This window comes from Gopherus flavomarginatus, chromosome 5 (assembly GCF_025201925.1).
Source record: "Gopherus flavomarginatus isolate rGopFla2 chromosome 5, rGopFla2.mat.asm, whole genome shotgun sequence".
NCBI classification, from domain to species: Eukaryota; Metazoa; Chordata; order Testudines; family Testudinidae; genus Gopherus; species Gopherus flavomarginatus.
Window position 1 is genome coordinate 102,203,151 of NC_066621.1, and position 24,203 is coordinate 102,227,353.

General features: G+C 37.4%; 1 protein-coding gene across 15 annotated transcripts in view; it reads right to left on the reverse strand.

Annotated features, from left to right (window-relative positions):
• Positions 1–24,203, reverse strand: part of RYR3 (ryanodine receptor 3) — a 630,986-nt gene that overhangs the window by 448,042 nt on the left and 158,741 nt on the right. For all 15 annotated transcript variants that reach the window (XM_050954773.1, XM_050954774.1, XM_050954771.1 and 12 more), the window contains 5 exons: positions 16,642–16,735; positions 10,626–10,700; positions 10,139–10,295; positions 2,906–3,070; positions 618–739 (listed from right to left, as the gene is read on the reverse strand). In XM_050954773.1, the coding sequence (XP_050810730.1) occupies positions 618–739; positions 2,906–3,070; positions 10,139–10,295; positions 10,626–10,700; positions 16,642–16,735 (613 nt within the window). The remainder of the gene's footprint in view (positions 1–617; positions 740–2,905; positions 3,071–10,138; positions 10,296–10,625; positions 10,701–16,641; positions 16,736–24,203) is intronic.

Consider the following 24,203-nt stretch of genomic DNA (forward strand, 5'->3'; position numbering starts at 1 on the left):
TTCAAAGGGTTGATTTTGAGCTACAAAGTCATAAATGGTCTGAGTCCTAGCTACTTAAGAGAATCGCTTCTTCCCCACATGTAGCTGGGACAAATTCAGATCAGTAAGATGGTTCTGTTAACACTCTCTAAAACATGAGCATTTTGGGGACTGAGTTAAAGCATTTTTTGTGGAAAACCCTTGACTCTGGAATTCAATTCTCATTGATCCAACGGAGCCTGAAACTTTCCAGACATAGTGCAAAGCTCATCCATTCTCTCAGGGCTCTGTTTCTTGGTGGGAAACAGTCTGCTGCATCTGGAAACAACCTATTAAGGGCAGATGATGGTAAACATACCTTTTGAGAAAATTTACAAAATTAATAAAAAGTACATGATGGGGACATGCTATCAGTAGACATAAGGCCAAGTGAAAATTGGAATTGGACCCAAATATGAACTAGCACCCTATGGTGTTTGGGTTCATTGTTCAAGTTCGGCTGATTGTAGAGACAGGCCTTACTGGCAAAGATAGGTCCCAGCTCTAATTATAAATCTAAAAATAATTAAATTCAAACATTTCAATATATTTGAAAGGAAGTACATGAAACCCATTACAGATAACGCTGTGCCATATACCTTATGAACTGGCTAAATAAACTGGAAGTATTGCGAATGATTCGAGCAGCCTGGGATTCTTCATGTTGACACCTTTGTAATGTTAGACCATCATCCATATGTCCTTCTTGGTGTAATATAACCTATGAAATGTAAAAATAAAATCATGTTTGGAGGAAAACGTGCAACTGAAAATACAAAGCCTGTAATTAGGCAAATAAATTGCATTTGGCAGAAATAATAATTCAAACATAATTTTAATACTTTGCATCTCTTGCTTCAATATTGTGCTAAAATCTGCTACCTAATTTTGAATTATATATAGTGCTTGTATAATAGCTGAAATCCACTTTGTCCAGGCAATTCTAATACCGATAATTTGCCTATAACAATAATGCATAATTAATTCCTCAGTCTTTTCTAGCAAGATCACTTAGAAAAGAGTAAGAGAGATTATTAGTAAACCTTTGAGATTCTTTAAACTTCTTTTTAAATATAACATAACAAAATTTCAATGTAAAAACAAAAATCTTTCCTTTCTAAGCTCTACCTTGCAGGAAAAAGAGGACTTAATTTACTATTTTAAGAATCACCAGTCTACAGGACTCCTGCATGGAAAAACTACTGACAGGAAAACCAGTTACAGTGGTTAACATCTTTAAGACATACTACCCATCAAGGGGAATGATGTTTTAAAAGCATCAGCATGTACCAAAAACAACTTCTGATTCATCTAACCATTCTTACATTGACCTGGGTTCCTGATGGATCACCAAACTAATCACGGTCAGTCCAGGCCTTTCTAGATGGAAGACCTCAAAGAAACACTTAGGAGCTTCAAGAAGTGGTACTGATGTTTTAGTGGGTTGAACCTCTGCCCTCCAACTATTCGCCCACCGTAATAACACAAGATGAGAGAACGCCATGCTGACTTTTGAAGAAGATACAAAACCCAGGTTCATTTGGAGTCATTCAATTCCATTGCACTTTTTGCCAGAGTAGAATGATTTACCGTCCCAGCTAAATTTTAGCCTCAGTAATTACAGTCACACAATCTGAATACCCCTTTCATCTTAAGGATGGCTGAAATGATTAAGATCAGTTTGTTGAGTTTGTAAAGGGATATAGGATCCTTGAGGGTGTTAAATATATATTTAATGCCCCTGTAAACATAACCACTGATGGATGATCACAATGCATCAGTCACTACTAGCTGTAAATCATAATTTTACTCAACAATTGCTAGTATCCACTGAAATAATTTTGCTTTCAGATATTGAATACCTTGCAAAAAGAATGACACATGGAGGTTACTTAATTCTTTTGGCACCAGTTCCATATCATTAGTCCTTAACACAACATTTTCATTTTCTTATTAGCACAATGTGTTCCAATTGTACAATCTACCATAACAGCTCTAACAATAACTTGGGAAAATGCTGTAGATAAACTATGTTAATTCTAACTCCATTATTCTTAGCAAAATGTACATGGACTCTGAAAAAAAAAAGGGGGGGTCATGTGCCTTAGACTAAAGAAATCACTTAAACACATCTCTCCCTTATAATGGAAGGTCAAGAGTGAGATCTTCTACAATTTTGGGGAATTAAAGAGAATGCCTCAGTACAAGGATTGCCCTTTCTTTTCATCAACTCAGATTTGAGTATTTCAGTCTGTATTTTAAGTGATATCAGTATTATCTGGATCCCTACTACACTTTCTTCACTACACACTTTCTAGTAAATGGAATCATAAAAGGGGAATAGTTTCTACAACCATTATAAGAAGTTTCTAGAACTGCTCCTTGAAATTAAAATGCCAACAGATTTCCTGATCTATGAACTAAGTAAATCTTGTACTAATCTGCGCCTGTGTTTCTCCAGCAGCAGGTAGGATGCAACGCAAAAAGATAGCACCATAGATAGATGCTGCATGTTCTATCTTTCATATTTGTTTCTTTCCCCTTTTATGTGTGTTTTCTTCATTTTGTTTAAAAGGAAACAGGATCAGACTTCAAACAACAAGAGCAAAAACAGCTCAACAGCTGGTGGAGGGGACTTGATCACAAATAAAGAGCATGGTGTTGCACCAGCCTGAAGTGTTCCTGAGTCTCTGAGAAGAGGGGGAGAAGGGCCGAACTGCAGGGTCATGGCATGCACCCCATTAGACTCCTACTATGTTCAATGTGGCTTTTAAGGCACTCAACACCTCAACATTATCAGGATGAAAGGCAATATGACCCAATCAATCTCTTACATCTTTAATTTCTATGATTTTAGCTTATACTTTTCTTTTTTTTAAATGCTTACCTTTCTTTTCAAGGGTCCTAAACGTGGTGCTTTAGCATCCTGTGCTTGATAAGTCAGCCACAATGCACTGGTTACATGCTGGACAAAACAAATGGAATCACCATACTTTATTTCGGCGACTCCCATACCTTCTATGTCCCGTTTATGAACAGATTCCAGTTTTTCCTTTAGTTTAAAAAAACATAAAAGAAAAAGTATTAGTTTAATCTCAATAGTGCAAAGGCAAAAGCCAAAGTCACTAATGTTGATTAAAGCCTATACTAGCCACTTTGCTAACAGATGTAGCTAAAAGTACACCTTTACATAATTTATGCCTTGATGTAACCAAATCAATGGTTTACATTCTATCCTCAGAAAAAATGTTTATTTTAACTCATTTCATAATTGATTTTTCAGCACAACTCATTTCATAATAATTTTTCAGCACAACCACCAAACAATTAAATAAATAAGCCCATAAGTTCAACTTTTGTGAGGATTTCCACAAAGCTAGCATTACATGTATGTTAACACCCCCCACCCCCAAAAAAATAGAAAACAATTCTAGTTCACTTTTTATTCAAAGTGAATAAAGCAATGCCCCACCTACTCTGCAGCAGACACTGGTTCCTGAAGTGTTCCTCTGATATTAAGTTCAATTAATTTTCAGTGTAATTTTTTAATTTAAAATTGTATATGTAGAGAAAGTTGCTTGAGATTGTGGGATAAGCAAATTAGCTGGTTATTTCCTCTACAATGATCAGCAATTAATTAGTTCATAATGACAAATTTAGAGTTATCACCCATGTGAGCTTAATGGGAATTATTCACATCTTTCCAACTATTGCATAGTGCTTTTTGGAAACTCAGGCTACCACTAGACCACTTTACATTCAGTTCACAACTGAAACGTTTTCTTCCCAACCACCATAGTGGGAAACAAGGGTTTTTTTTTGTGTTTGTTTGTTTTTTAAATGAAAGTTTGAATGCCAGTGTACAATTCTGGAGCAAGAAGTGGATTCTGCAGCAAATTCTATGACTGCAGATCTCATAGGACCCTGACAGTAAATTAAATACGGAAATAGAATATTTGGAATGCATTATTTCAGTATGGGCTTTTCTATATGGCAATTTAAGGCACAGAAGCCAGGGTGTGAATGTAAAGAGCAGCAACATGCTGCACACTAACTGGCTGTGTGGATCCTCCTGTTGTACACTAAAAATTTGAAACACTAGTATGTCATAAGTGCAATACAGAACTTTTAATGAGCAGTAGCAGGGTCCACACAGCAACTTAGTGCATGGGAAGTCAAGGTGTGAATGTTCAGTGCACTAGCCTGCTGCATACTAAGTCCCTGAGCAGACAAGCCCTATGATTCCAAATATTTCAGAGCATTGTAAAAAATAGATATAGGTACTATGTAGCTAAATAAGTGCTATAGTAGAAATCTATACTCTCTCTATAATATTGTTTAACAGTATTACATTTATATGCATTTTGCTTATTTTATTATTATTCAGTAAATGTTTTAACATTTGTTATGGAGGAATATTAACAACTTTCCTCTAGTTACGGATAACATTTATAGTTCAGTTAAGTGGTTGATTCAATGTCATGTGGAAGGCCAATGTGGAAAGAGGGGGTTCTAAAAGTTCAACAACCCAAACATACAAGGGAGTTCAATAATCAGTTGCTGCATTGACCCAATCCATATATATGGTACACAAACTAAGGAAAGAGAGTTATGAAGAGACTGATAGCATGAATTAAGAAAAGCTGTTGTGATTATAGATTGAGCTTATTCGACAACATGATTTATGGTATAGTTCTTAAAATAATTTTTTTTTTACATTTGGACTAAACAGATTTAAGATTAAATGTCCAAGTTGCTGATGTTATCTGCAAGATTGCCCCCCCACGCTTATTGCATTTCACTAAAAGCATTTCACTCTTTATCAAAAAAGTATTAATAGTTCTGTGAATGCAATTGTAGCAAAGCAGATAGTGTTGCTGTAGATAGATTAAGCCAGCAATTCCATCATGCTGCATATTCAGATCTAAAGGCAGAGAGCATGTATTTCCAAAGTCACATTTAGACTCATTGGTACATTAATCACTAGGTTAATTATAAACAATTTTTCATCAATGTTTATTTATTTATTTATGAGGACCTTGCCCCAATCACAAAATATAGATCTGATTTCTGGTATCAGGCAAAACGGATCCTATGGATCTAACTCAGTAAGAGTGGGGGGCAATCTTGCAGAAGACATCAGCAACTTGGACATTTAATTTTATGACTTTTAAAAAAAATAATACATGGACTGAGCATTTCTGATATTTACAGTCTTCCTAATGTTACCAGGGTTAGGCCAGTCAATACTTCAGGTACAGACAGACCCACCAATGTTACTAAGATTATGTTTACTATTAATGTTCCAGTGATGCAAGGATGAAGCACAAGGTATTTGTCCTCTCTAAAATTCTGTGACAATACCAACTTAGGCCCCAGTAAATCAAGATGAGTCCTTTACCAAGGCCTAGCTCAGGGTTTCCACATGTTCCCCCTACAGTTAGGCAACAGGCAACCTTCATTCACTATCTCCCCTAATTCTTTCCACAAAGCAGGTCCTTAACAAACATGACCTCTACCTAATATCTGGATAGGTATTCATATCTTTTGGGTACATTGATAAGCCTGACTCATTCTTCTCTGTGCGCCAGAAGTCAGAGCAGAGAAGTTAAGGATGGTGGCAGGCTGGGAAGAGGACTTCCACTGAATTAGAGGTTTCAGAGCAGAGTAAATCAACTGAATGGTTTTGTAAGGGCCCCTGATTTGCTCAAACTCACAATGAGAAAGACAAAGTAAGAACTGCCACACTGGATAATATCAATAGACCATATAGTCTAGTATCACCTCGCTGATAATGGTCAATGTTGGAAACTTTGGGGGAAGACCGAGCCCTCTGTCTGCCTCCAAATTCATGTAATACACATTGCTTAATATATTGCAATGTGTTGTATCCACTGCATGATTACTTAGTCCAGGCTGGGACATCAGCTAACCCTTTGTGGTAATACTATACAGCATAGGCTATTTTTCTCAATCTGGGAGCTAGAAACTCAGGAAGAGCTATAGTAACTGTGTTTGTCCAGCACCCTGGATTTAAAGAAAATCCCTGTGTGTTTACTGAAGTTAAATCCTGTCTCTTTCCTTTTGTAACATAAATCACGTCTGTAGTTGGAAGGGTTATTTTGATCCCAGTGGCCAAACAGCCTATGTCCTTGAGTATAACAACAGCACTTGAATTTTTATTATCTTGCCTCTTTGAAGTCAAGATATTGAGATATTAAAAATAGCTATTAAACATGAAGTGCATTTAATGATGTTTGCCATAACTATGTTAATTCTCTTTTCACTTGCATGGAGCTGCCACATTTCAATGTCAATTTAAGCCTGAATAGACAGCATTGCAATGCCAAGATTAAATGAAATTACTATGTACTCCTTGGGGATGCCATTATAATGTCAAAACCATGGGAAAATGTCAGATCAAGTTTATGGAGATTGTACTATGATGTCCAAATGAGATGAAATTTCATCTCATTTCAGTGCATATTTATGGTGAGGACATTATGACGTTATGAACTTCCAAAGAGAGTATAATACAATGTCACAAATGAAATAAAATAACTTTGGTGTCAATTATTAATGTTAGTTGATCAATTGCTTAATGTTTGCACAGCACTTTGAACAGGCAAAGGACTATAGTAATAACTCTGTGAAGCTTATGCCAAAGGAAACAACACTACTTCCGTACAAGCTTAAAGGGAGCATGTTATGATGTTGAAATCAAGCTATGTTAATACAACATTCGCTATCAAAATAAATTATTAAATTAAGTCATACTGAACCTCTAACTGTCCCCTTGTTAATGATATTAAGCCACAAAACAAAGTTTTTCTACCTCACAAATACACAACTTGAATTTTGGCTTTTTTAGATCAGTTCTTATTTTAACAGTTGTGACACTACATAACTCCCCCAGCTGTTTTGTTCCTTGGAGGCTGGCCAGTTTCCCTATGATTTCAGCTAAACCACTTGGTTTCACTCTCAAGGGAAGAGGGATGGTTTTCTAGAAGCTGAAATGGTAGACAGGTCAGGATTCTTGGCAAAAGCCTGGTCTCTCTTTAAGTAGTTATACAGACCCCATCAGATGGTAGTGCCTAAGCACTTCTCTCTGCAAGGAACACCCTTTTCTTCCCTCCTCATAACCTGTGCTCAAGTTGCTTCCCTCAGGACAGGAACCAGTCAGGCTGAGGAAAACAAGTCCAACCAGGAGGACTGGCTGGTGGCAAAGAAAAAAATCAGCAGTTAACCAAATGGAAGGGTAGGGAGGGAAGGCTGACAGAATGGAGGAGGGTAAGCTGCATGATGCAATCAGTAAACTGGGAGGAGGGGCAAATTCTGTCAAAAATCTGGGGAATAGACCAAGGGAAAGTTGGCTATTCTCACTTCCCAGAGGGGAGCAGGACCACAAGTGGTGACAGAGGAGAGGCTTGTGTTATGAAGGGAGGGACAGGAATGTGATTGGAGCTATGTTGAGTCATAGAATCATAGAATATTAGGGTTGGAAGGGACCTCAGGAGGTCATCTAGTCCAACCCCCTGCTCAAAGCAGGACTCATCTGTAGTCCTACTGTAAAGAGCAGTAAGGAAAGGTCCTTAGGGTTAAGTTCACCCATCCCTAAAAATGATTAAGTAGATTAGACAATAATTAAAATGGTATCTTCACCTGCTTCATTTCTCCCTTTATTAACAGTACTTGGCAAAAGTTAAAGTGACTTAACAAAAGCAGAGGCCTGCAGTCCAGGATTATAAAAAGAATAGCCTGACCAAGCCAGCTCACTGAGCCTTTGGGCGTACCTTGTCAATGCCTATTTATTGCTGCTGCTGAATACTTCAGTCCTATAGCTCCATGTCCCTGAAGTCAGAAAATACAAAGCTTGAAATCTACTTTCTAATTTCTCTTCTACATTAATATAAAGGAAAAAGGAAAACATTCCTTCCATTTTAATTCTGCATGTGAAATGCAGTCTTTAGCTGGTGACAAAGATAAAATATATAATTAATAATCAATATTTGAACATTTGGAAACTATCATATAAAAAGAAATCTAAAATACCTATTTCATTATCTTCTACCAAAAATGAATTCAGCTTTATGATAACTGTTAAACTATTACAGCATCCTAATGCAATTTTAATTCCCAAAGATAGCTACACCCTGGCAGATATGTAGAAACGAAGCCAAATTATACTGTATGAGTCATCTGTTACTTTTAAATGCATTAGAATGTTATTTACTTTGACTCTGATGTTAATAATTTACTTTTATCTTTATATACTGTTAAGAAAACAAAACCTGAAATATAAAATATGAACTCTAAAATATAAAAAATAAAAAGAAACAAAAATATTATTTCCAAATTAATCTTAGTTATTCTATAGTTGTTCTCAGAAAGTCTTATAAATGGCAGCTGAGCTCAGCTTAGCAGAGTATGCCAAGTATTGTGCTAGAATGGGAACATCCCATCTCAAAGCAGGATTCCACCCACCAGCTGTAGGGAAACTGTTGCCTCTCCAATCACAATAGAATATTTCCCTTAAAACACATAGGCTGACATTTTAAAACTTAGGTGCTCAAAAGTGGGCCCCTAAATCCATATTCAGAACTTAAATAATAGTCTGATTTTAAAACTGCTGGGCACCTGTCGTTCCCATTAACTTCAGTGGGAGTTATGGGTGCTCAATACCTCAGAAAAAAATCAGGATAAAGTAGGGCTGCAGGAAATGATACGTTTGAAAATGTTATTCATAATGGCCACAGAAAACAGATAAACTTGTTGGCGTATTTGTCATTAACATCTTTTCAGTCACCTTCACTCAAAGCAGTACAGTTGCCTACGAAATTCTCTCACAACATTTATACATTCATTTAATTTTTCTATAAGGCCCAGACTTCTTCATCGCTGCTCTATTTCTATATGGAGACATTAAGAAAGAATCTAATATGAATTCAAATTTTTAAATAAATTATTCCTAGTATTAGAGATGCTTGTGCAAAAGCAATTGAGTTAGTGGAAATAAGTGCATTGTGAATGTGCAAAGCAGGGAGAGAAGAAAAGTGCTAAACAGGCTCCCAGACCAGGAGGAATGCAGTTCAGAGGACAGAAGCCTAAATAATAACAGTGATGTGAGGTAAGGTTAAGAGAAATGGGCTTATTTATTCAGAAAAAAATAAACCTGAAGGGAAGACATGATACTTGTCTACAAAGAACACAAAGGGGTATTTATAAGGAGCTCAGAAATAATTATTCTTACTTGTCAACAAGTACAGAATAAGAACTAATAGGTAAGGTTACCTCAATATCTGCAACATTCCCTTGAGCTTCCCCATACTTACTATAGAAAGACTGTGGATATGGAGGCTAACTTCAAGTATTTACTTATCTAAGGTGATTGTCAAGTGTTCAAAATGCCTCATTCATAGTATTAAAGAATATATGTGGGAAAATACAGGTTAAAAGATAGCAGAAACCTCAAGGAGTTATGCAGTGGGTGATGCTGCCACAGTAAATTGCAGCATTGTCAGTACTGGAAATACCTGAGGCTAGACCACATCTCCTCTCTCCCTCACATTGGTACTGTTTTTCTCAACTGGAAATGAGGAAAAATGCTAGCACCACATGATTAGTTAGCAGCTCACTACAGGTCACAGTTTGAGAACCTGCGGTTTAGAGATTGACCAACTAAGTACTTGGGTTGAAATTCTTCACTTGCAATGCCACTGCTATCTATATGACTATATGACTACCTAAAGTGAGAACCAGGGCAGAATTTGTTCCAGTGAAATTAATCCTACCATGATATACAGTAAGAATGACTCTCTTAATGAGGTTCCTTCCAACTAAAATGGTTCTATGATCATATCATATCTAGAATAATTATATCTAAAGATAGTATGTCATCTTTTTTGCCTGTTAATAATTTTTTCCAGCATACAATAATCTCAGTTTGTTCAACATAGTATCAAATTTTTAAGATTCAAAAAACACACTGCCATCTTCAACCAGAGTTACTATTCCTGTATTTGTATTCAAAATCACTCTCAACTGCTTCTTCCTTTAAATAATTCTCTAAGATGCTGGAATCTATTTTGATCTAGCATTTGAGAGCTTCATAATTATTTACCTTTGATGCTCTAAAACAAAAGGAAGTAGATTTTGTGTCTGATTTCCCTGTGTCTAAAAGTGAAAGACCTTGCTCTTCAGTAAGTGCCAAGTACTGTCCTGTTGTAATGTGTCGAAGGCGGAAAGGTTGTCCCCACTTGATATAACTGCCACTCCAACTAAACAAACAGATAGCAAAGATTAATCTCCAAATTACATGAAAAGAACATTTCCACTTTGAGCTTTAAAAGACCTGCTGAAAATTCTAAAAAAACATCAAATTCACAAACAATTCTGCCTAGATATCATATGTTCAATATTTCTCTGCACCTTTGTATTATTACAGATTTCTTTTTATTAATATTAATAGATGGACTAAAATAAGTCAAGTAGCAGGGAAAAATATTTAAATCAAGTTATACCTCTGGATAATCCATAGCAGAAGATCCTATCCAACTCCTAGTAATTTAATGGGAGCTACAAACAACACTAGCCCAAAATTATAGTACCTTATACGAAGGGGTTCCACTCTCCACAAGGATCTTGCACGAACACCAGCTCCTCCTGTTTCATACAATACTCTCCTGCAGACAGATTGAAAAGATCATCTCCTTGCGGTTACTTATAATACAAGAATTTTATAACTTATTACAGGTTTCAGAGTAGCAGCCGTGTTAGTCTGTATTCGCAAAAAGAACGGGAGTACTTGTGGCACCTTAGAGACTAACAAATTTATTTCAGCATGAGCTTTCGTGAGCTACAGTTCACTTCTGATGAATCCAAAGAAGCGAGCTGTAGCTCATGAAAGCTCATGCTGAAATAAATTTGTTAGTCTCTGAGGTGCCACAAGCACTCCTGTTCTTAAAACTTATTACGTTACTGAACACTGTTTTTCCAGCCATGTTAAGTGGAAGTGAATGGAGACCAGATTCCTACTCATCAACTGCACTGTCTATGTAGGAGTTTAAGTTGATCCATAACCATCTGATTTTTTTTGTTGCTAAATTTGTAGTGACTATAGAACAGTAGCTCTCTTTCCTCAGCTACCTCCTTATTAGGTAAATAATGTTCTAACTTCAAAAACACCAGATCAATTGTATGTCACTTGATTGTTCACAAATATCTCTAATTCACAGAGTTCCCCAATAACAAGTATGAATTAATAAGACTGTATGTACATAGAAGTACAATAGTAAACATAATTACAGATAACTGGACACATTTAGGAGCTGTAACTTACAGCCACCTGGGTAATCAGAACATCAATTTCAGAGTCTGAAATTCATTGCTAGACCAATATCTAAATTTCAGAGATGGTACATATATCTGTACATATTCCTAAATAAAAGTACTGTAATGTACTGTAATTCCAATTATATGTTGTGAGACAGTTATTACAATGCTATCTGTATGAATATTGCATTTTTATTGCTAGAAAGACTCAGCTCTTACATTTACTAAAGGGAAACACTGCCTACAAATATGAAAGAAAAATGTTGAATAAATAGCCCTCACAAAAACACTTAATTTAAGGAGTAAAGAACAATACAATAATCTTAAAAAGACAGACTACCTCAAATGAAAGATAAGCATAACACCAATAGCCCCTGTCCAATCATTCAGGAAAAGGTATGAAGTAAACAGTTTGGCTTCATACTATCCCTTGAAGGTCAACTGATTCAGGTTCTGCCAAATCAACAGGGGCAAATGAATTCCAGAGTTAAATCCCTCCATTCCCTGTCACCAGCCTCTAAGCTCTCAAATATCAGGACTATTATCTTAAAGGCATCAGCTGTTCTCAAATGCTGTGTTGGTGTATGGGGTAAGAGGCAGTCCCTCAGGTAGGTAAAACTAGCCACACAAGGCTGAGAAGGTAAGTATCAGCACTTCAATTTGCACCTGCGAGTAGAAAAATCAATGCACTCTTTGGGGCACTGGTGTAAAATGCTTCTTTGCAGACAAGCTGCTGCATTATTCACCAGTTCCATTTTGATTTGCCTATTAAGACAGCCCCATGTACATTATATTACAGAAATCCAAACTGGAGGCTACACAAACAGTGGGGGTGGTTTACCAAGGGTATTATTTTTGGAATTTGATGATGGTCATTGCTAAATTTCCTTTTTCCACCAATGATTGGGCTCTCAGGCAAGATTTATGCAATTATTACTGTGTGTATACTTATGGTTTATGGAGTAACAAAGCACTGTACTCAAATAGCATTCCGCTGTGCTGAAAGACAACTTATTTAAGGCTTATGCCTTAGTCTTTATCATCTTTATTTTAAGGTATATTTAGATGTTTTAAAAACATCAACAAAATAACAATCGATTAAGTATGTTAATTATGAGAGTTCTGAAAGAGGGAGTATGAGAATTAAGGGACTACTCAACATTAATGCTTGATTCATATCAAGTCCTAAGCGTGTCTATCAAAATTTCCAGTTATTGATTCTTTTGTAGCTTTCATACACTTGTGGAAGGTAATCTGTGTGGTTTGGTTTTTCTTTTGTTCTCAATTGGGAGAAGGCAACAGGAAAGCGTAAGAAATGCGAGTGTAGTCAGTAATTAGTATTTGTTCAAAGGAACACACCAAACTGCAGAAGTGTTTCCTTTATTAATATGAATGACTAAATCTATTCCAAAAAAATCACAGAGGGGTTAAAATTGACAGGCCTAGAATAGTGGAACAAAAGACCTCATAACGGGTCCACTTGGTTAGAATATCAAAAATATGAAAAGTTTGACAGTCAAATTCAAATTTGATCCATGTAACATGATTTGGTTTCCATTTTACAAAGTATTGTTTAACAGAGCAGTTCAGACTGGTTTGTTTTAGGAATGTTTATCTTTTAAGATTACTGACTTCCAGGGTCAAGCCTGGCCTTTACGCTGCAATGGCAAATATTATAACACTTCTGGTGCTTGGATGAAATGACAGGAGTGATGACCAGAAAATTGCTTACGCAAACCAAATCTCATTCTATTTACCTTTGCAGAGGAAGACCTGCTCTGCCCTTAAGGGGGGCTGGACTTTTTCTTTATTTACATTTACTTTTCTGTTTTACAATAGAGCATGCAGCAAAGTAGTTTAACTATCCCTAAGTCTACAGAATTCCTGCTCTGACAAGCCTGTTAAAATATTATAGACTTGTGTACAAGTTACATCCCATTGAATAGATAATATATTTTAAACTGAAGTTATATTCAGAAATGTGACTAAATTGGCATTGTGGGAACCACATAATTATTGTATCCTATAGTTTTCACATTGAATCTGTTTACTATTGTTTTTATTTGCTCAACTGTCAGGCCTGCACACTCAACTTGTGATCTTTGTGTACATTTTCACTTGCAATAAAGATTCTGCAAATCCAATTCTGTCCACAGTCACAGCATTCAAACCAACTCAGATGAAATTTCCAAAAGTGCAACTGAGGACAGAACTTGACCATGCAATTGGAAACTGGTTTATACTACCACTGATTAGGTACAAGCTAGAAATCAGTCAAGCTTGTTTTCTTAGAACAGTGTAGGCTCTGTAGTTCTAAACAAGATAAAAGAGTAGCAAAAACTTTTGGCCACTAATAAAAGCAGAAAGGATAGAGAACACCCACATGGATTAAACCTGCTGAGTAAGAAAGTGTCATTTTTACATAATCACCTTTCTGAACATAACTGTTCTTTAAACATAATCTTTCCATTAACAAAAAAAAAAAAAATCAGAGATGGTAATTTCCCTGATGCTGTCTTCCCAAAGCATTCCTAATAAATCTGAGGCAAAAACCATGTGCTACCATGTTAAAAATAATGTGAGCAGTGTGATGAATAGTGTGCTTCAACAGTATCTGTCCCAAGATGCACTTGTATTCTATCTAACCACTCAAAGCCAAATCCCCAAAATATTACTTGACTTGTTTTGTGATTTTAACAGCAACATGAAGATATTATTTATGCACTTAATTTGCTTGCATCTTAGGAAAAAGAAAAAAATGAAATTTTCTTTGCTTAATAATGATAGCATTTAACTAGTTCTAATTAGGCTGTGAAGTTCACACATTGAGGTGAATGGGATCTGAGAAGGAACAAGGATCACATTGTGCTGTTGTTTCTTGCTTACCAATGTTTTCTGCAAGATTGGATTATCAGAGAAGTAGCCCTTCTATTATTCTTGACAATGAAAAAAACATACAATTTTCCTTTTAACTGAAATTGAAGAATTTGCAAAATATTGTATAATGTAGTAAAAAAATCTCAAAGATCATTTTTCCACTGATGCAATTTTTTTTCATCCCTGATGCTCAGTCAGCGGTTTGGTTGTTCCTCATCACACCCTCACTGTTGTTTGTTTGGGGTTGGGGGAGGGGCCATTTGCTGTGTGTGTTTGAGCAAGGAACTATCAACACCACTGAGACTGTTGCTGCAACACACAGAGATGCAGCGCTCCTGCATGACAGGCCCCTATGTTCTGATCAGGCAAGAAGAATGTGCACTGGGCTGTCACAAAGGGTCAGGGCTTCCCTAGGCTCTACTAACGTACGTTAGCAAATGCCTAGTATCAGGCTCAGAATTTGTCTTCATTCATGCATTGTTTTAAGTCCTTCACCCCAGAATAAACAAAGCTCACATTCCTCAGCGAGGAGTCAGTCTTTGCCAAATTTCAGGTTAAACATTTTGGTCACTTTTGCTTAAGACTTAGTAAAAATGGTGGTTAGACTATTTTTACAATTACTGTAACTCCAGAAAGAATGTTATTTAACCCTTCTTCCAAAAGGTTCACCTTCAGACAGAGACCAACCATGGGAAATTTTAGCCCCATAAGTAAATGTTTCAGAGAATTACCAAGCATGTGAAAGCAAGATTTATAATAGCAATTGTGTTTGAACCTTTTCTATAGAAAACACAAATACCCACCCTCACCTATTTAATGAATATGTAATACACAGAATTATTTTAAAACTGAAATTGCTTTTCTACATTGCAAGACTTTTTCTTCAATAAAACATGTGAAAACATGAACGTGTTGTTTGCATATCAGGAGTGATAACAAGTGTGTGTTGCATGAATAGGGAATGCAAATAATTTGGGGTGAAATTCTCAAAATATCCACAAAGCTCTTAGTAATCAGGTCTGTAAGGAGTTGAGGTAATAAACTCCCCTTCCGCCAACACGGGGCAAGCTACAGGACCACAGTAGAAACTCCTCACAAGGCAGTGTTTCTGTTTCGCTGAAGTAGTGACTACTGCTCTTCCATGTTCCTCAGCAGGCATCTGCATAAGCAGGATTTGCAGAGGAACTTCCTCCAGTTCTCCCCTTCATGCCATCCATCAAACTCTAAGCTGGTGCAGGGGTTCCTTTTTGGTACACAGTGATCCCAGGCCTTCTTGTCCCCTGCGGCTGCTGCTCTGCTTGTGGCAGGAGAACTGAGTCCTGCCACGAATGGGCCTTCTGTCACGTGTGAATTGCACCATTATGAACAGCTGTCTTTGTAGAAGTCTTTTTAAAATTAAATTTCTCTTCCACAAAAGAAAAGACTATCAGAGATGAACATCTTAGGCAGCTCTATTAATAGTAACACAGGAATTTCAGGTTGTCTGGAACAGGTTGAGCAAGTGGACTATAATACACAAAACCCTTTTCTACAAGCAATGTACCATGAACCAAAGTGATTTTCTGTCTCTCATGTAGTTCTTACTAATTAATTTTGCTGACTCTCTTTTTCCTACATCTGTTCCTATTTTTCAAATGTATTTTGTTTTATAGAATCTGTGTGTGACTGTTCTGAACATAAAGCAGTTCAAACTGGATACTAATGTTTAATTTTTTCTGAAATCCTGGTGATGACAATGCAACTCCAAACCAATCTCAGTACATTACATCACTGCTGTGGGTAAACTTCAAAAACTATTCCAGACGGCATTCCTAGTCAGATGGGAATTTCTCCTGTTCTTGAAATACCAATTTGTAATGAACTGGTCTTGTTTCATTAACATAAATAATAACTTTTTCAATTGTAACACTGTATTTATACAGTGTTTTCAGAATGCATATAAAGCTGCCGGTTGAAGCAAGATCACTGGGGAGTATTAGACACTTGCCAAACATATTTAAAAATAAAGTGAGAGAGACACACACACACACATAAGATAAGAGGCCTAATGACTGCATGACTCATTTTCATGTTTTTAGTTGCAACTGACTTCTAGTGAAATAGTAGCAAGTAAATTCGTCCTTGTGATTTCTCTACATACTCAACAAAATTGTGCCATTATTTACACCAGTGCAACCTCACTAACCTCAGTGAGATTGCAAGGGTAGTATGGAGGTCAAAGTTTGCCCCACTATCAGTACCAGGCATTCAGAAATTGTATAAAAGTTCTGCACATTCATGAGCACACACACACTTTACAGTTTTATATTTACTCACACAAAGAAAAATACTGAGAAAAAAATTTACTGATATATGAAGCTGCACTTTGATTTTCAGGGAAAAAAAGCAAGTGTATAAAAATCCATGCTCACTCACTTCTGCTGTGAATCACTCTGGTCTGTAGATGGGATTGTCAAACATTCATCATGGCCATGAAAAAAACGCACTACATGCCCACCAAGTAGATATCCTGGAGAAGAATCATATTACCTAATTAACTTGTGGAGACATTGATAAAAGCAATAATATTTGTGAAGTCCACAGTTAAATACTGACTAAATCCAGGTTTTACATCAGCAGTGAAATTAAATAAGTACATACATTTGATGTCATACAGATTATTGTATTACTTTAGTATGATATTGTTTTCAACAAAAAAAAGTCTGCATTGAAACTGAAGATGAAAAAAGAAAATAAGTATCCCAGACATTTAAGAGCTAAATTAGGATTCAGAGATAGGCAAGTGGAAATTAAAGCTTCCATAATTACTATTGTTTTGAGAGTGGCATTTTGAAGCAAAAGCATAGTCAAATGCATATTACTACAGTTTTGAGACAAAAGTGAGTTTTCTAAATTATTGAAATTTAACGTCTACTGTACAAAATGTCTTGTTAAGTGAAGCTATCAGCCCATTTTGACATTTATAATGTGTGTCAAAATCAAAACTGCATAGCAATAGAAGGTGATTGAGGCAGAGAAAAACACTTAGCTATTCTGCAGATTTAGATTTTAATGGAGGCTATCTTTCCAACCCATTTAACACAAAGACTGCAGGTCAAATGTAGGCAGTTTGCTGCACAGCACAAAAGAAGAAACATGATTAATCAACATCTTACTGTGAACTGTTCTAACGTCACTCATCAAATCTGTGCTTTTTTAGTTTTTTTAAAAAGAACACACCTCTAAAGTGGGGGAAAGGTTAGAGCAGCAGTTCTCAAACTGTGGGTCGGGACCCCAAAGTGGGTTGTGACTCTCTTTTAATGGAGTCGTCATGGCTTGTGTAAGACTTGCTGAGGCCCAGGCTCAGGACCAAAGCCAGAGCTCCACCACCCAGGGCTGAAGCCCTCACTGGTGGGGCTCAGATTATAGGTCCCCTGCCTGGGTCTGTTTGCCAATGAATCATTGATATCTACTCTGAAAATGATCTTTTAACCAGTTTTGCACCCACCTTCCAGTAATTTCATCTTGTTTGCTTATGAGAGTTTCATTTGGGGCTGTGTCAAAACCCTTACTAAAATCAAGCTATATCACATCTACTGCTTCCCCCGCATCCACTAGGCCACTCGCCCTGTCAGAGAAGGAAATTAGGTTGATTTGGCACATTCTTGACAAATCCAAGCTGGCTATTCCTTATAAATCTATTGCTTAATAATTTGTTTCAGTATCTTTCCAGGTAAAAAAGTTAGGTTGACTCATCTTTTTGTTCCCCTTTTTAACCACAGCTACAGTTTGCCCTTCTCCAGTCTTCTCAGGCCGCATGAGTTTTCAGCTAATTGTTAATGGTTCCAAGATTAGCAAAGATTGTTTCAGCTAGTTCCTTAATTACCCTAGGGTGAATTTGATCAGGCCCTGCTGATGTGAATACATTTTACTTATTTAAATATTCTTTAACCTGTTTTCCTCTATTTTGCCTATGTTCCTTCCTCCTTGTTAATACTCTGTTGAGTATCTGGTCAACATTCACACTTCTAGTGAACCCTGAAGCAAAATAGGCATTAAACACCTCAGCCTTCTTGATGTCATTATTAGCTCTCCTTCCCCGCTATGCAGAATATCTATACTTTCCTTCATCTTCCTCTTGCTCCTAACATATTAAAGAACCTCTACTTCTTGACTTCTATGTCCTTTGCTAAGTATAATTTATTCTGTACCTTAGCTTTTCTGATTTTGTCCCTACATGATTGTGCTATTCTTCTGTACTCATCCTTAGCCATTCATCCTTGTTTCCACATTTTGTAGGATTCTTTTCTGATTTTCAGGTCATCAAAATGATCCTGATGGAGCCACACTGGCCCTCTCATTATTCTTCCTATGTTTTCTTTGCATCGGGATGGTTTGCATTTTTGCCTTTAATACCGCCTCCTTAAGAAACTGCCAGCATTCCTGAATTCTTTTCATCCCTTAGATTTTCTTCCTATGGGAACTTACCTACTAGTTCTCTGAGTTTGTTAAAGTCTGCTTTTGTGAAATCCATTCTCCTTATTTTGCTGCTTTCACTCCTTCCTTTTTTTTTTGGAATCATGAAATCTATCATTGCATGATCACGTTTACTCAAATGGCCTTCCACCCTCCGATTTCCAACCAATTCCACCCTGCTAGTCAGATTCAAGTCTAAATAGGCTGGCTCACTGGTTTCTTCCTTCATTTTGCAAAACAAAAAGTTGCCCCCCAATACATTCCAAGAATTTATTGGATATTTTGTGTTTTGCCATTTTGTAACAGATGTCTGGATAGTTTAAGTCTCCCAATTACTACTAGGTCTTGTGTTTTCAATATTTCTATGTTCCAGAAATGCCTAATCCACCTCCTACTCCTTAGTCGGTGGTCTCTACTGTAGACCTCTTCCATGATACCACTCTTATTTTTCCCCCTCTTTTATCTGTATTCAGAAACTTTCAATTGGTCTGCCCCTCATCTCCTTCTGGACCTCAGAATAAGTGTATATATTCTTGATGTATAATGCAACACCTCTTCCCTTCTTCCTGCCTGTCCTTCTTGGACAAGCTATGCTCCTTATAACAGTCATGATATTTACCTCACCAAGTCTATGTCTCACCAATTAAGTCACAATTTAGCTTATATACTAATAGTTCCAGTTCATCCAGTTTATCCCCATACTCCTTATGGCACTCTCCACAGTGTCTGCACCAGGGGAGTTCTTCCCGGACAGATAAGAGGCTTTTATGGCTCCTACAAGCAGCTCTAGGGTTTTTACCTAACATAAAAAAGACAGAGAGACCTCATATTTTTGCATTTAAGATGAGGAGGCATTTGCAGATCCCTGTTGCATCAGGATTTGAAAGGATATCTTTGTAAGAAGAATCAATAAGAAACCTCTGGAACACGAGAAAGAAAGCCTTGAATAACTTGATAGTACTGACCCAAAGATAGATTGATGCTACATATGGTATATTGATTTCCATATGTAAATGGCCAAGTTTTAAAAATGTGACCTTCATTTAAGTAGGTGCACCTGCGCGCATGTATATTTTACTAACACTACCGATAGACAGGTGCTATAGGCTTGCTGTCTATATGCACTCTCATATGCAAATGACAAATGCAAATTTTCAAACAGGTAGTGTAAAAGTGCATAATTAAATAACTGGATACATTGGAGGTTTACACAAACATACAGATATTTGCATGCGTAATCCAGATATCTATATTACACTAAGGTATTAGCAAGCCTGATTTATGCTCATACAGAAATGTATGCACACTTTTGTGAACAAAAGATAAACCTAGGACCAGAATTACACTTAGAGATGCAGGTGATGATGCTTGAAAAACTAATGGGCAAAGATGCATACAGAAATAATTGAAGCCATTTTTGAAAATCTGGCCCACATATTCTGATATCAAATACTGGAAAATAACCTTTTTGATAGAAAATTTTTTGCTACAAAAATTAACAGTAGTAATAATATAACAATACTAACAAAGCATTAACTGAGCCACTGAAAATTAATGGCACATTTTATAATTAGTCCACAACATTCTGTGACAAGGCACCTTCTCAGGCTCACCAGCCTCATCTGCTTTTTGCCTTGGTGAGACAGGCTTGGGTAAAATAGTCCCTCTTGGTGGCAGAGGGGAAGTCTGTTCCTTCTCTCCATCAGTCTTTTCAGCTTGTTTTTCTCCCTTATGGGAGGGAATGCAGCTTCCCTTCCTGGTGAGGCTGGTTGTCTTGCTGCTCCTGACCTACTGGTAGCAGGACTGACTGACTGACTGACTGACTGACTCACTCACTCACTCTCTCTCTCCTCTTTTCCCTCCTCCCCACAGGGGAGGGTTTAAAAAGGTCTCAGGCAGCCCTTAGTTGGAATCAGCTGATCCTAACTGACCTCAGGTAACTCACTCTCAGCTGTTCCTAATTGATTCTCTGGTAGCCCCTTCTCAGCTGAACCTGATTGACCTGTAGTTATCCCTCCCCAGTTGATAGGGAGGAGGGCCTTTTAATCCTCTGAGACTGTTTTCTATCCCCCTCCCTCGCAGCTGTCTGTCTTGAGTTTATCACAATCCTTACACATAAAGCATAATTTTATGAGATTATTTCCATTCATCTTTTTTTTTAGTACATGCTCTGCCTGCAAAACAGACTCTCTCTAATAGGTGTTAAAACATTCACAAGTTAGTCATAGTTCTTCTTGCATTATTACAAATAGACAAAACTCTATCAAAATATTTTTGATGTTTAAGAGTAATGCACAGTTCATCCTCTGGGGCTATTAATTGCTTAATTTATTTTAAAAATTAGTATATTCAGTGTTCGTCATCTTAATGACAACAAAAGAAAGTTGTGTCCCATTGTGAGTCTCATCTCTAGTAATTAGATATCTTATATTTTAAATATATTCTGCATACACAGAACATTGATAAGAGATTTGGGGTTACAATTTTTTTACATAATTATAGCAATATTCTGAAAATAAGGGTAGTCTTACCAAAAAGCACTTGTGTTTGAGGGTTTTATTCTACTTAAAAAATGTGGCCTCAAAAGGTGATACAGAATGTAACAACTTGAGAACATTTGGTACCCATGAAAGTGAAGACCTAATAGCACTGGCTTGAACAAAGCATAATACAGATAGGGACGCCGCTCAAAATTCTCCCGTCAACCTAGCTACCACCTCTCAGGAAGGTAGAGTACCTATCTCAATGGGAGAATGCCTCCCATCAGTGTAGTTAGCATCTTCACTGAAGGGCTACTGTGGTACAGTTGCATTGCTGCAGCATTTTAAGTGTAGATATGGCCACTATCTTCTTACCTGTCGTCACTTCTTTAAACTAAAGAACATAAAAATGAAGTCATCTTTCCTGAAATTTCTATGCTGTCCATTTCCTACTTTTCTCCTTCACTTTTGTCTAAGTTTGTTGAAAAGTTCACTTTTCTCTGTGTTTATCTTTCATTCCCCCAATTCCTTTTCCTGTCATATACCCAGGCTCTCCAAAACTTGCTGCTGCTTCTTATAATGTTTCTATCATACCTCTTCCTCTTCCCTTACTGCCAAAAACATAGTTCACTTGGTGCTTCTTTCTCACCTACACTATCCTAACATCTTTCCATCCAGTTTCCCGGATTCTTTTCTTTCCAATATGTTTTTCTGCATAATTAAGATTAATTACCTGTAACCGGTGTGAAAGTAGAAAAAAAGAATAAAGGAAATTTCAATACAGTGTAGTTTGTAAGCAAAAGTCAGACTGGCTGTAACCGTAATAATGCAAAATTTGTAAAAGCAAAAATTGTGTAAGGTAAGTAAAAAAGAACTGTGTAAAAACTTGTTGTGACCTTGTGTTAAATAAGTAAAAAAATGTAGACTGTAGTCTAAATAGGTAAAAAAAAAAAATCAGAACAACATGTATAAACAAAATGCAGCTGTCGCCCATTATTGTATGAAAAAAGGGTATAAATGCTTGCTGTAAATGTTTACCTGTAGAGAGACCTGTTTTGTTCTCTCTCTCCATGCAATTGCTAAAAAATAAAGTGTATCTAACTTGCTGCACCGAAACCTCTGTTTTTCTCCAACACCAGCATTCTCTGAGATGAGCCTCTGCTCAGTCCTACTTGTTGGACCAAGGCAACTGCACCACAAGCTTTTGGAGAGCACCATCCATTGGGGGCACTTTTCCCTCCTGGAGGGTTCTAAAGGTATAAAAAAAAGTGATTGGCCCCAACAGATCCTCAGTTCTTCCATTAATTCAGGAATTCCTAACCTGAGACTCCTAAAAAGTGGGGAACACAAATACCAGGGTCTCATCTCAAAGAACTCCAGTTACTTAATTTCTTCTTCAAATGGCTTCTGTATATTCCCACCCTTTTAGAAAGCAGTACAAAGCCTAGGAAGGCAGGCTGAGTTCTTCTAGAGAAATTAAAACAGCAGGAATGCCAAGGAAGCATCAGTTTTGGCTGCCAGGTCAAGAATGAATAGAGGTGAATGAACGTCTTGCTCTCTCAAAGCATGTTTTAATGTAGGGATTTTTTTTTGCTGAAAATACATGTACAGCTGCAGTTTCAGTCATGCAATATGGTGTGATGAAGACAGTGTGAGGGCTTGTCTTCAATGCTGCCTTTGTCTTGGATGAAGACTGACATTTCTAGGAGGCTGAAGCTGTCAGGTCATGATAATTGTGAAACATAGTGCATTTTACATGGACAACCTTTGGACCACAAAGGACGGACTCGTTGTGACATACTGGGGCACAATGCAAACTAGTGGGGGTCTGTGTCACCCCTGCCCTGCAACCATGGGGGCCTTACAATGCTTTGCTGTAGTATCTCCCAACTGGGATGCTCACAACAGTCTTCCAGCATATAAGCCGCACCCTGAGTGTCTGTGCGTAACTGCAGCCTGCTAGCTACCCCCTGGCTTTCACCAGCCTTGGTTATATCAAGGTGACCCCAATTCATACATTTCTGGGGAAGATCTGGGACTGGGTGTGTCCTGTATGATCCAGACCTCTACTGGACAGTCAGAGGAAGGGGTAATCACTACCAGCCAGCATGGATTTACCAAGAAACAAATCATGCCAAACCAGTTTGATTTTCTTCTTTGACAGGTGTCATAAACAGATAGCTAAGGGTTAATGTCTCTTTCACCTGAAGCACCTGACCAGAGGACCAATCAGGAAACCGGATTTTTTCAACTTTGGGTGGAGGGATTTGAGTGTCTGTGTCTTTGTTTTCTGGCTGCCTGCTTTCTCTGAGCTTTGGAGAAGTAGTTCTACTTTCTAGTCTTCTGTTTCTAAGTGTAAGGACAAAGAGATCAGATAGTAAGTTATATGGTTTCTTTTCTTTGGTATTTGCATAAATATAAGTGCTGGAGTGCTTTGATTTGTATTCTTTTGGAATAAGGCTGTTTATTCAATATTCTTTTAAGCAATTGACCCTGTGTTGTATCATCTTAATACAGAGAGAACATTTGTACTTATTTTTCTTTCTTTTTATATAAAGCTTTCTTTTAAGACCTGTGGGAGTTTTTCTTTACTTCAGGGAAATTGAGTCTGTACTCACCAGGGAATTGGTGGGAGGAAGGAATCGGGGAGATCTGCGTGTTGGATTGCTAGCCTGATTTTTGCATTCCCTCTGGGGGAATAGGAAAGTACTTTTTGTTTCCAGGATTGGAAACAGAGAGGGAGATTCACTCTGTTTGGGTTCACAGAGCTTGTGTCTGTGTATCTCTCCAGGAGCACCTGGAGGGGGGAAGGGAAAAAGGATTATTTCCCTTTGTTGTGAGACTCAAGGGATTTGGGTCTTGGGGTCCCCAGGGAAGGTTTTTCAGGGGGACCAGAGTGCCCCAAAACACTCTAATTTTTTGGGTGGTGGCAGCAAGTACCAGGTCCAAGCTGGTAACTAAGCTTGGAGGTTTTCATGCTAACCCCCATATCTTGGACGCTAAGGTCCAAATCTGGGACTAAGGTTATTACATGGTGTAGCA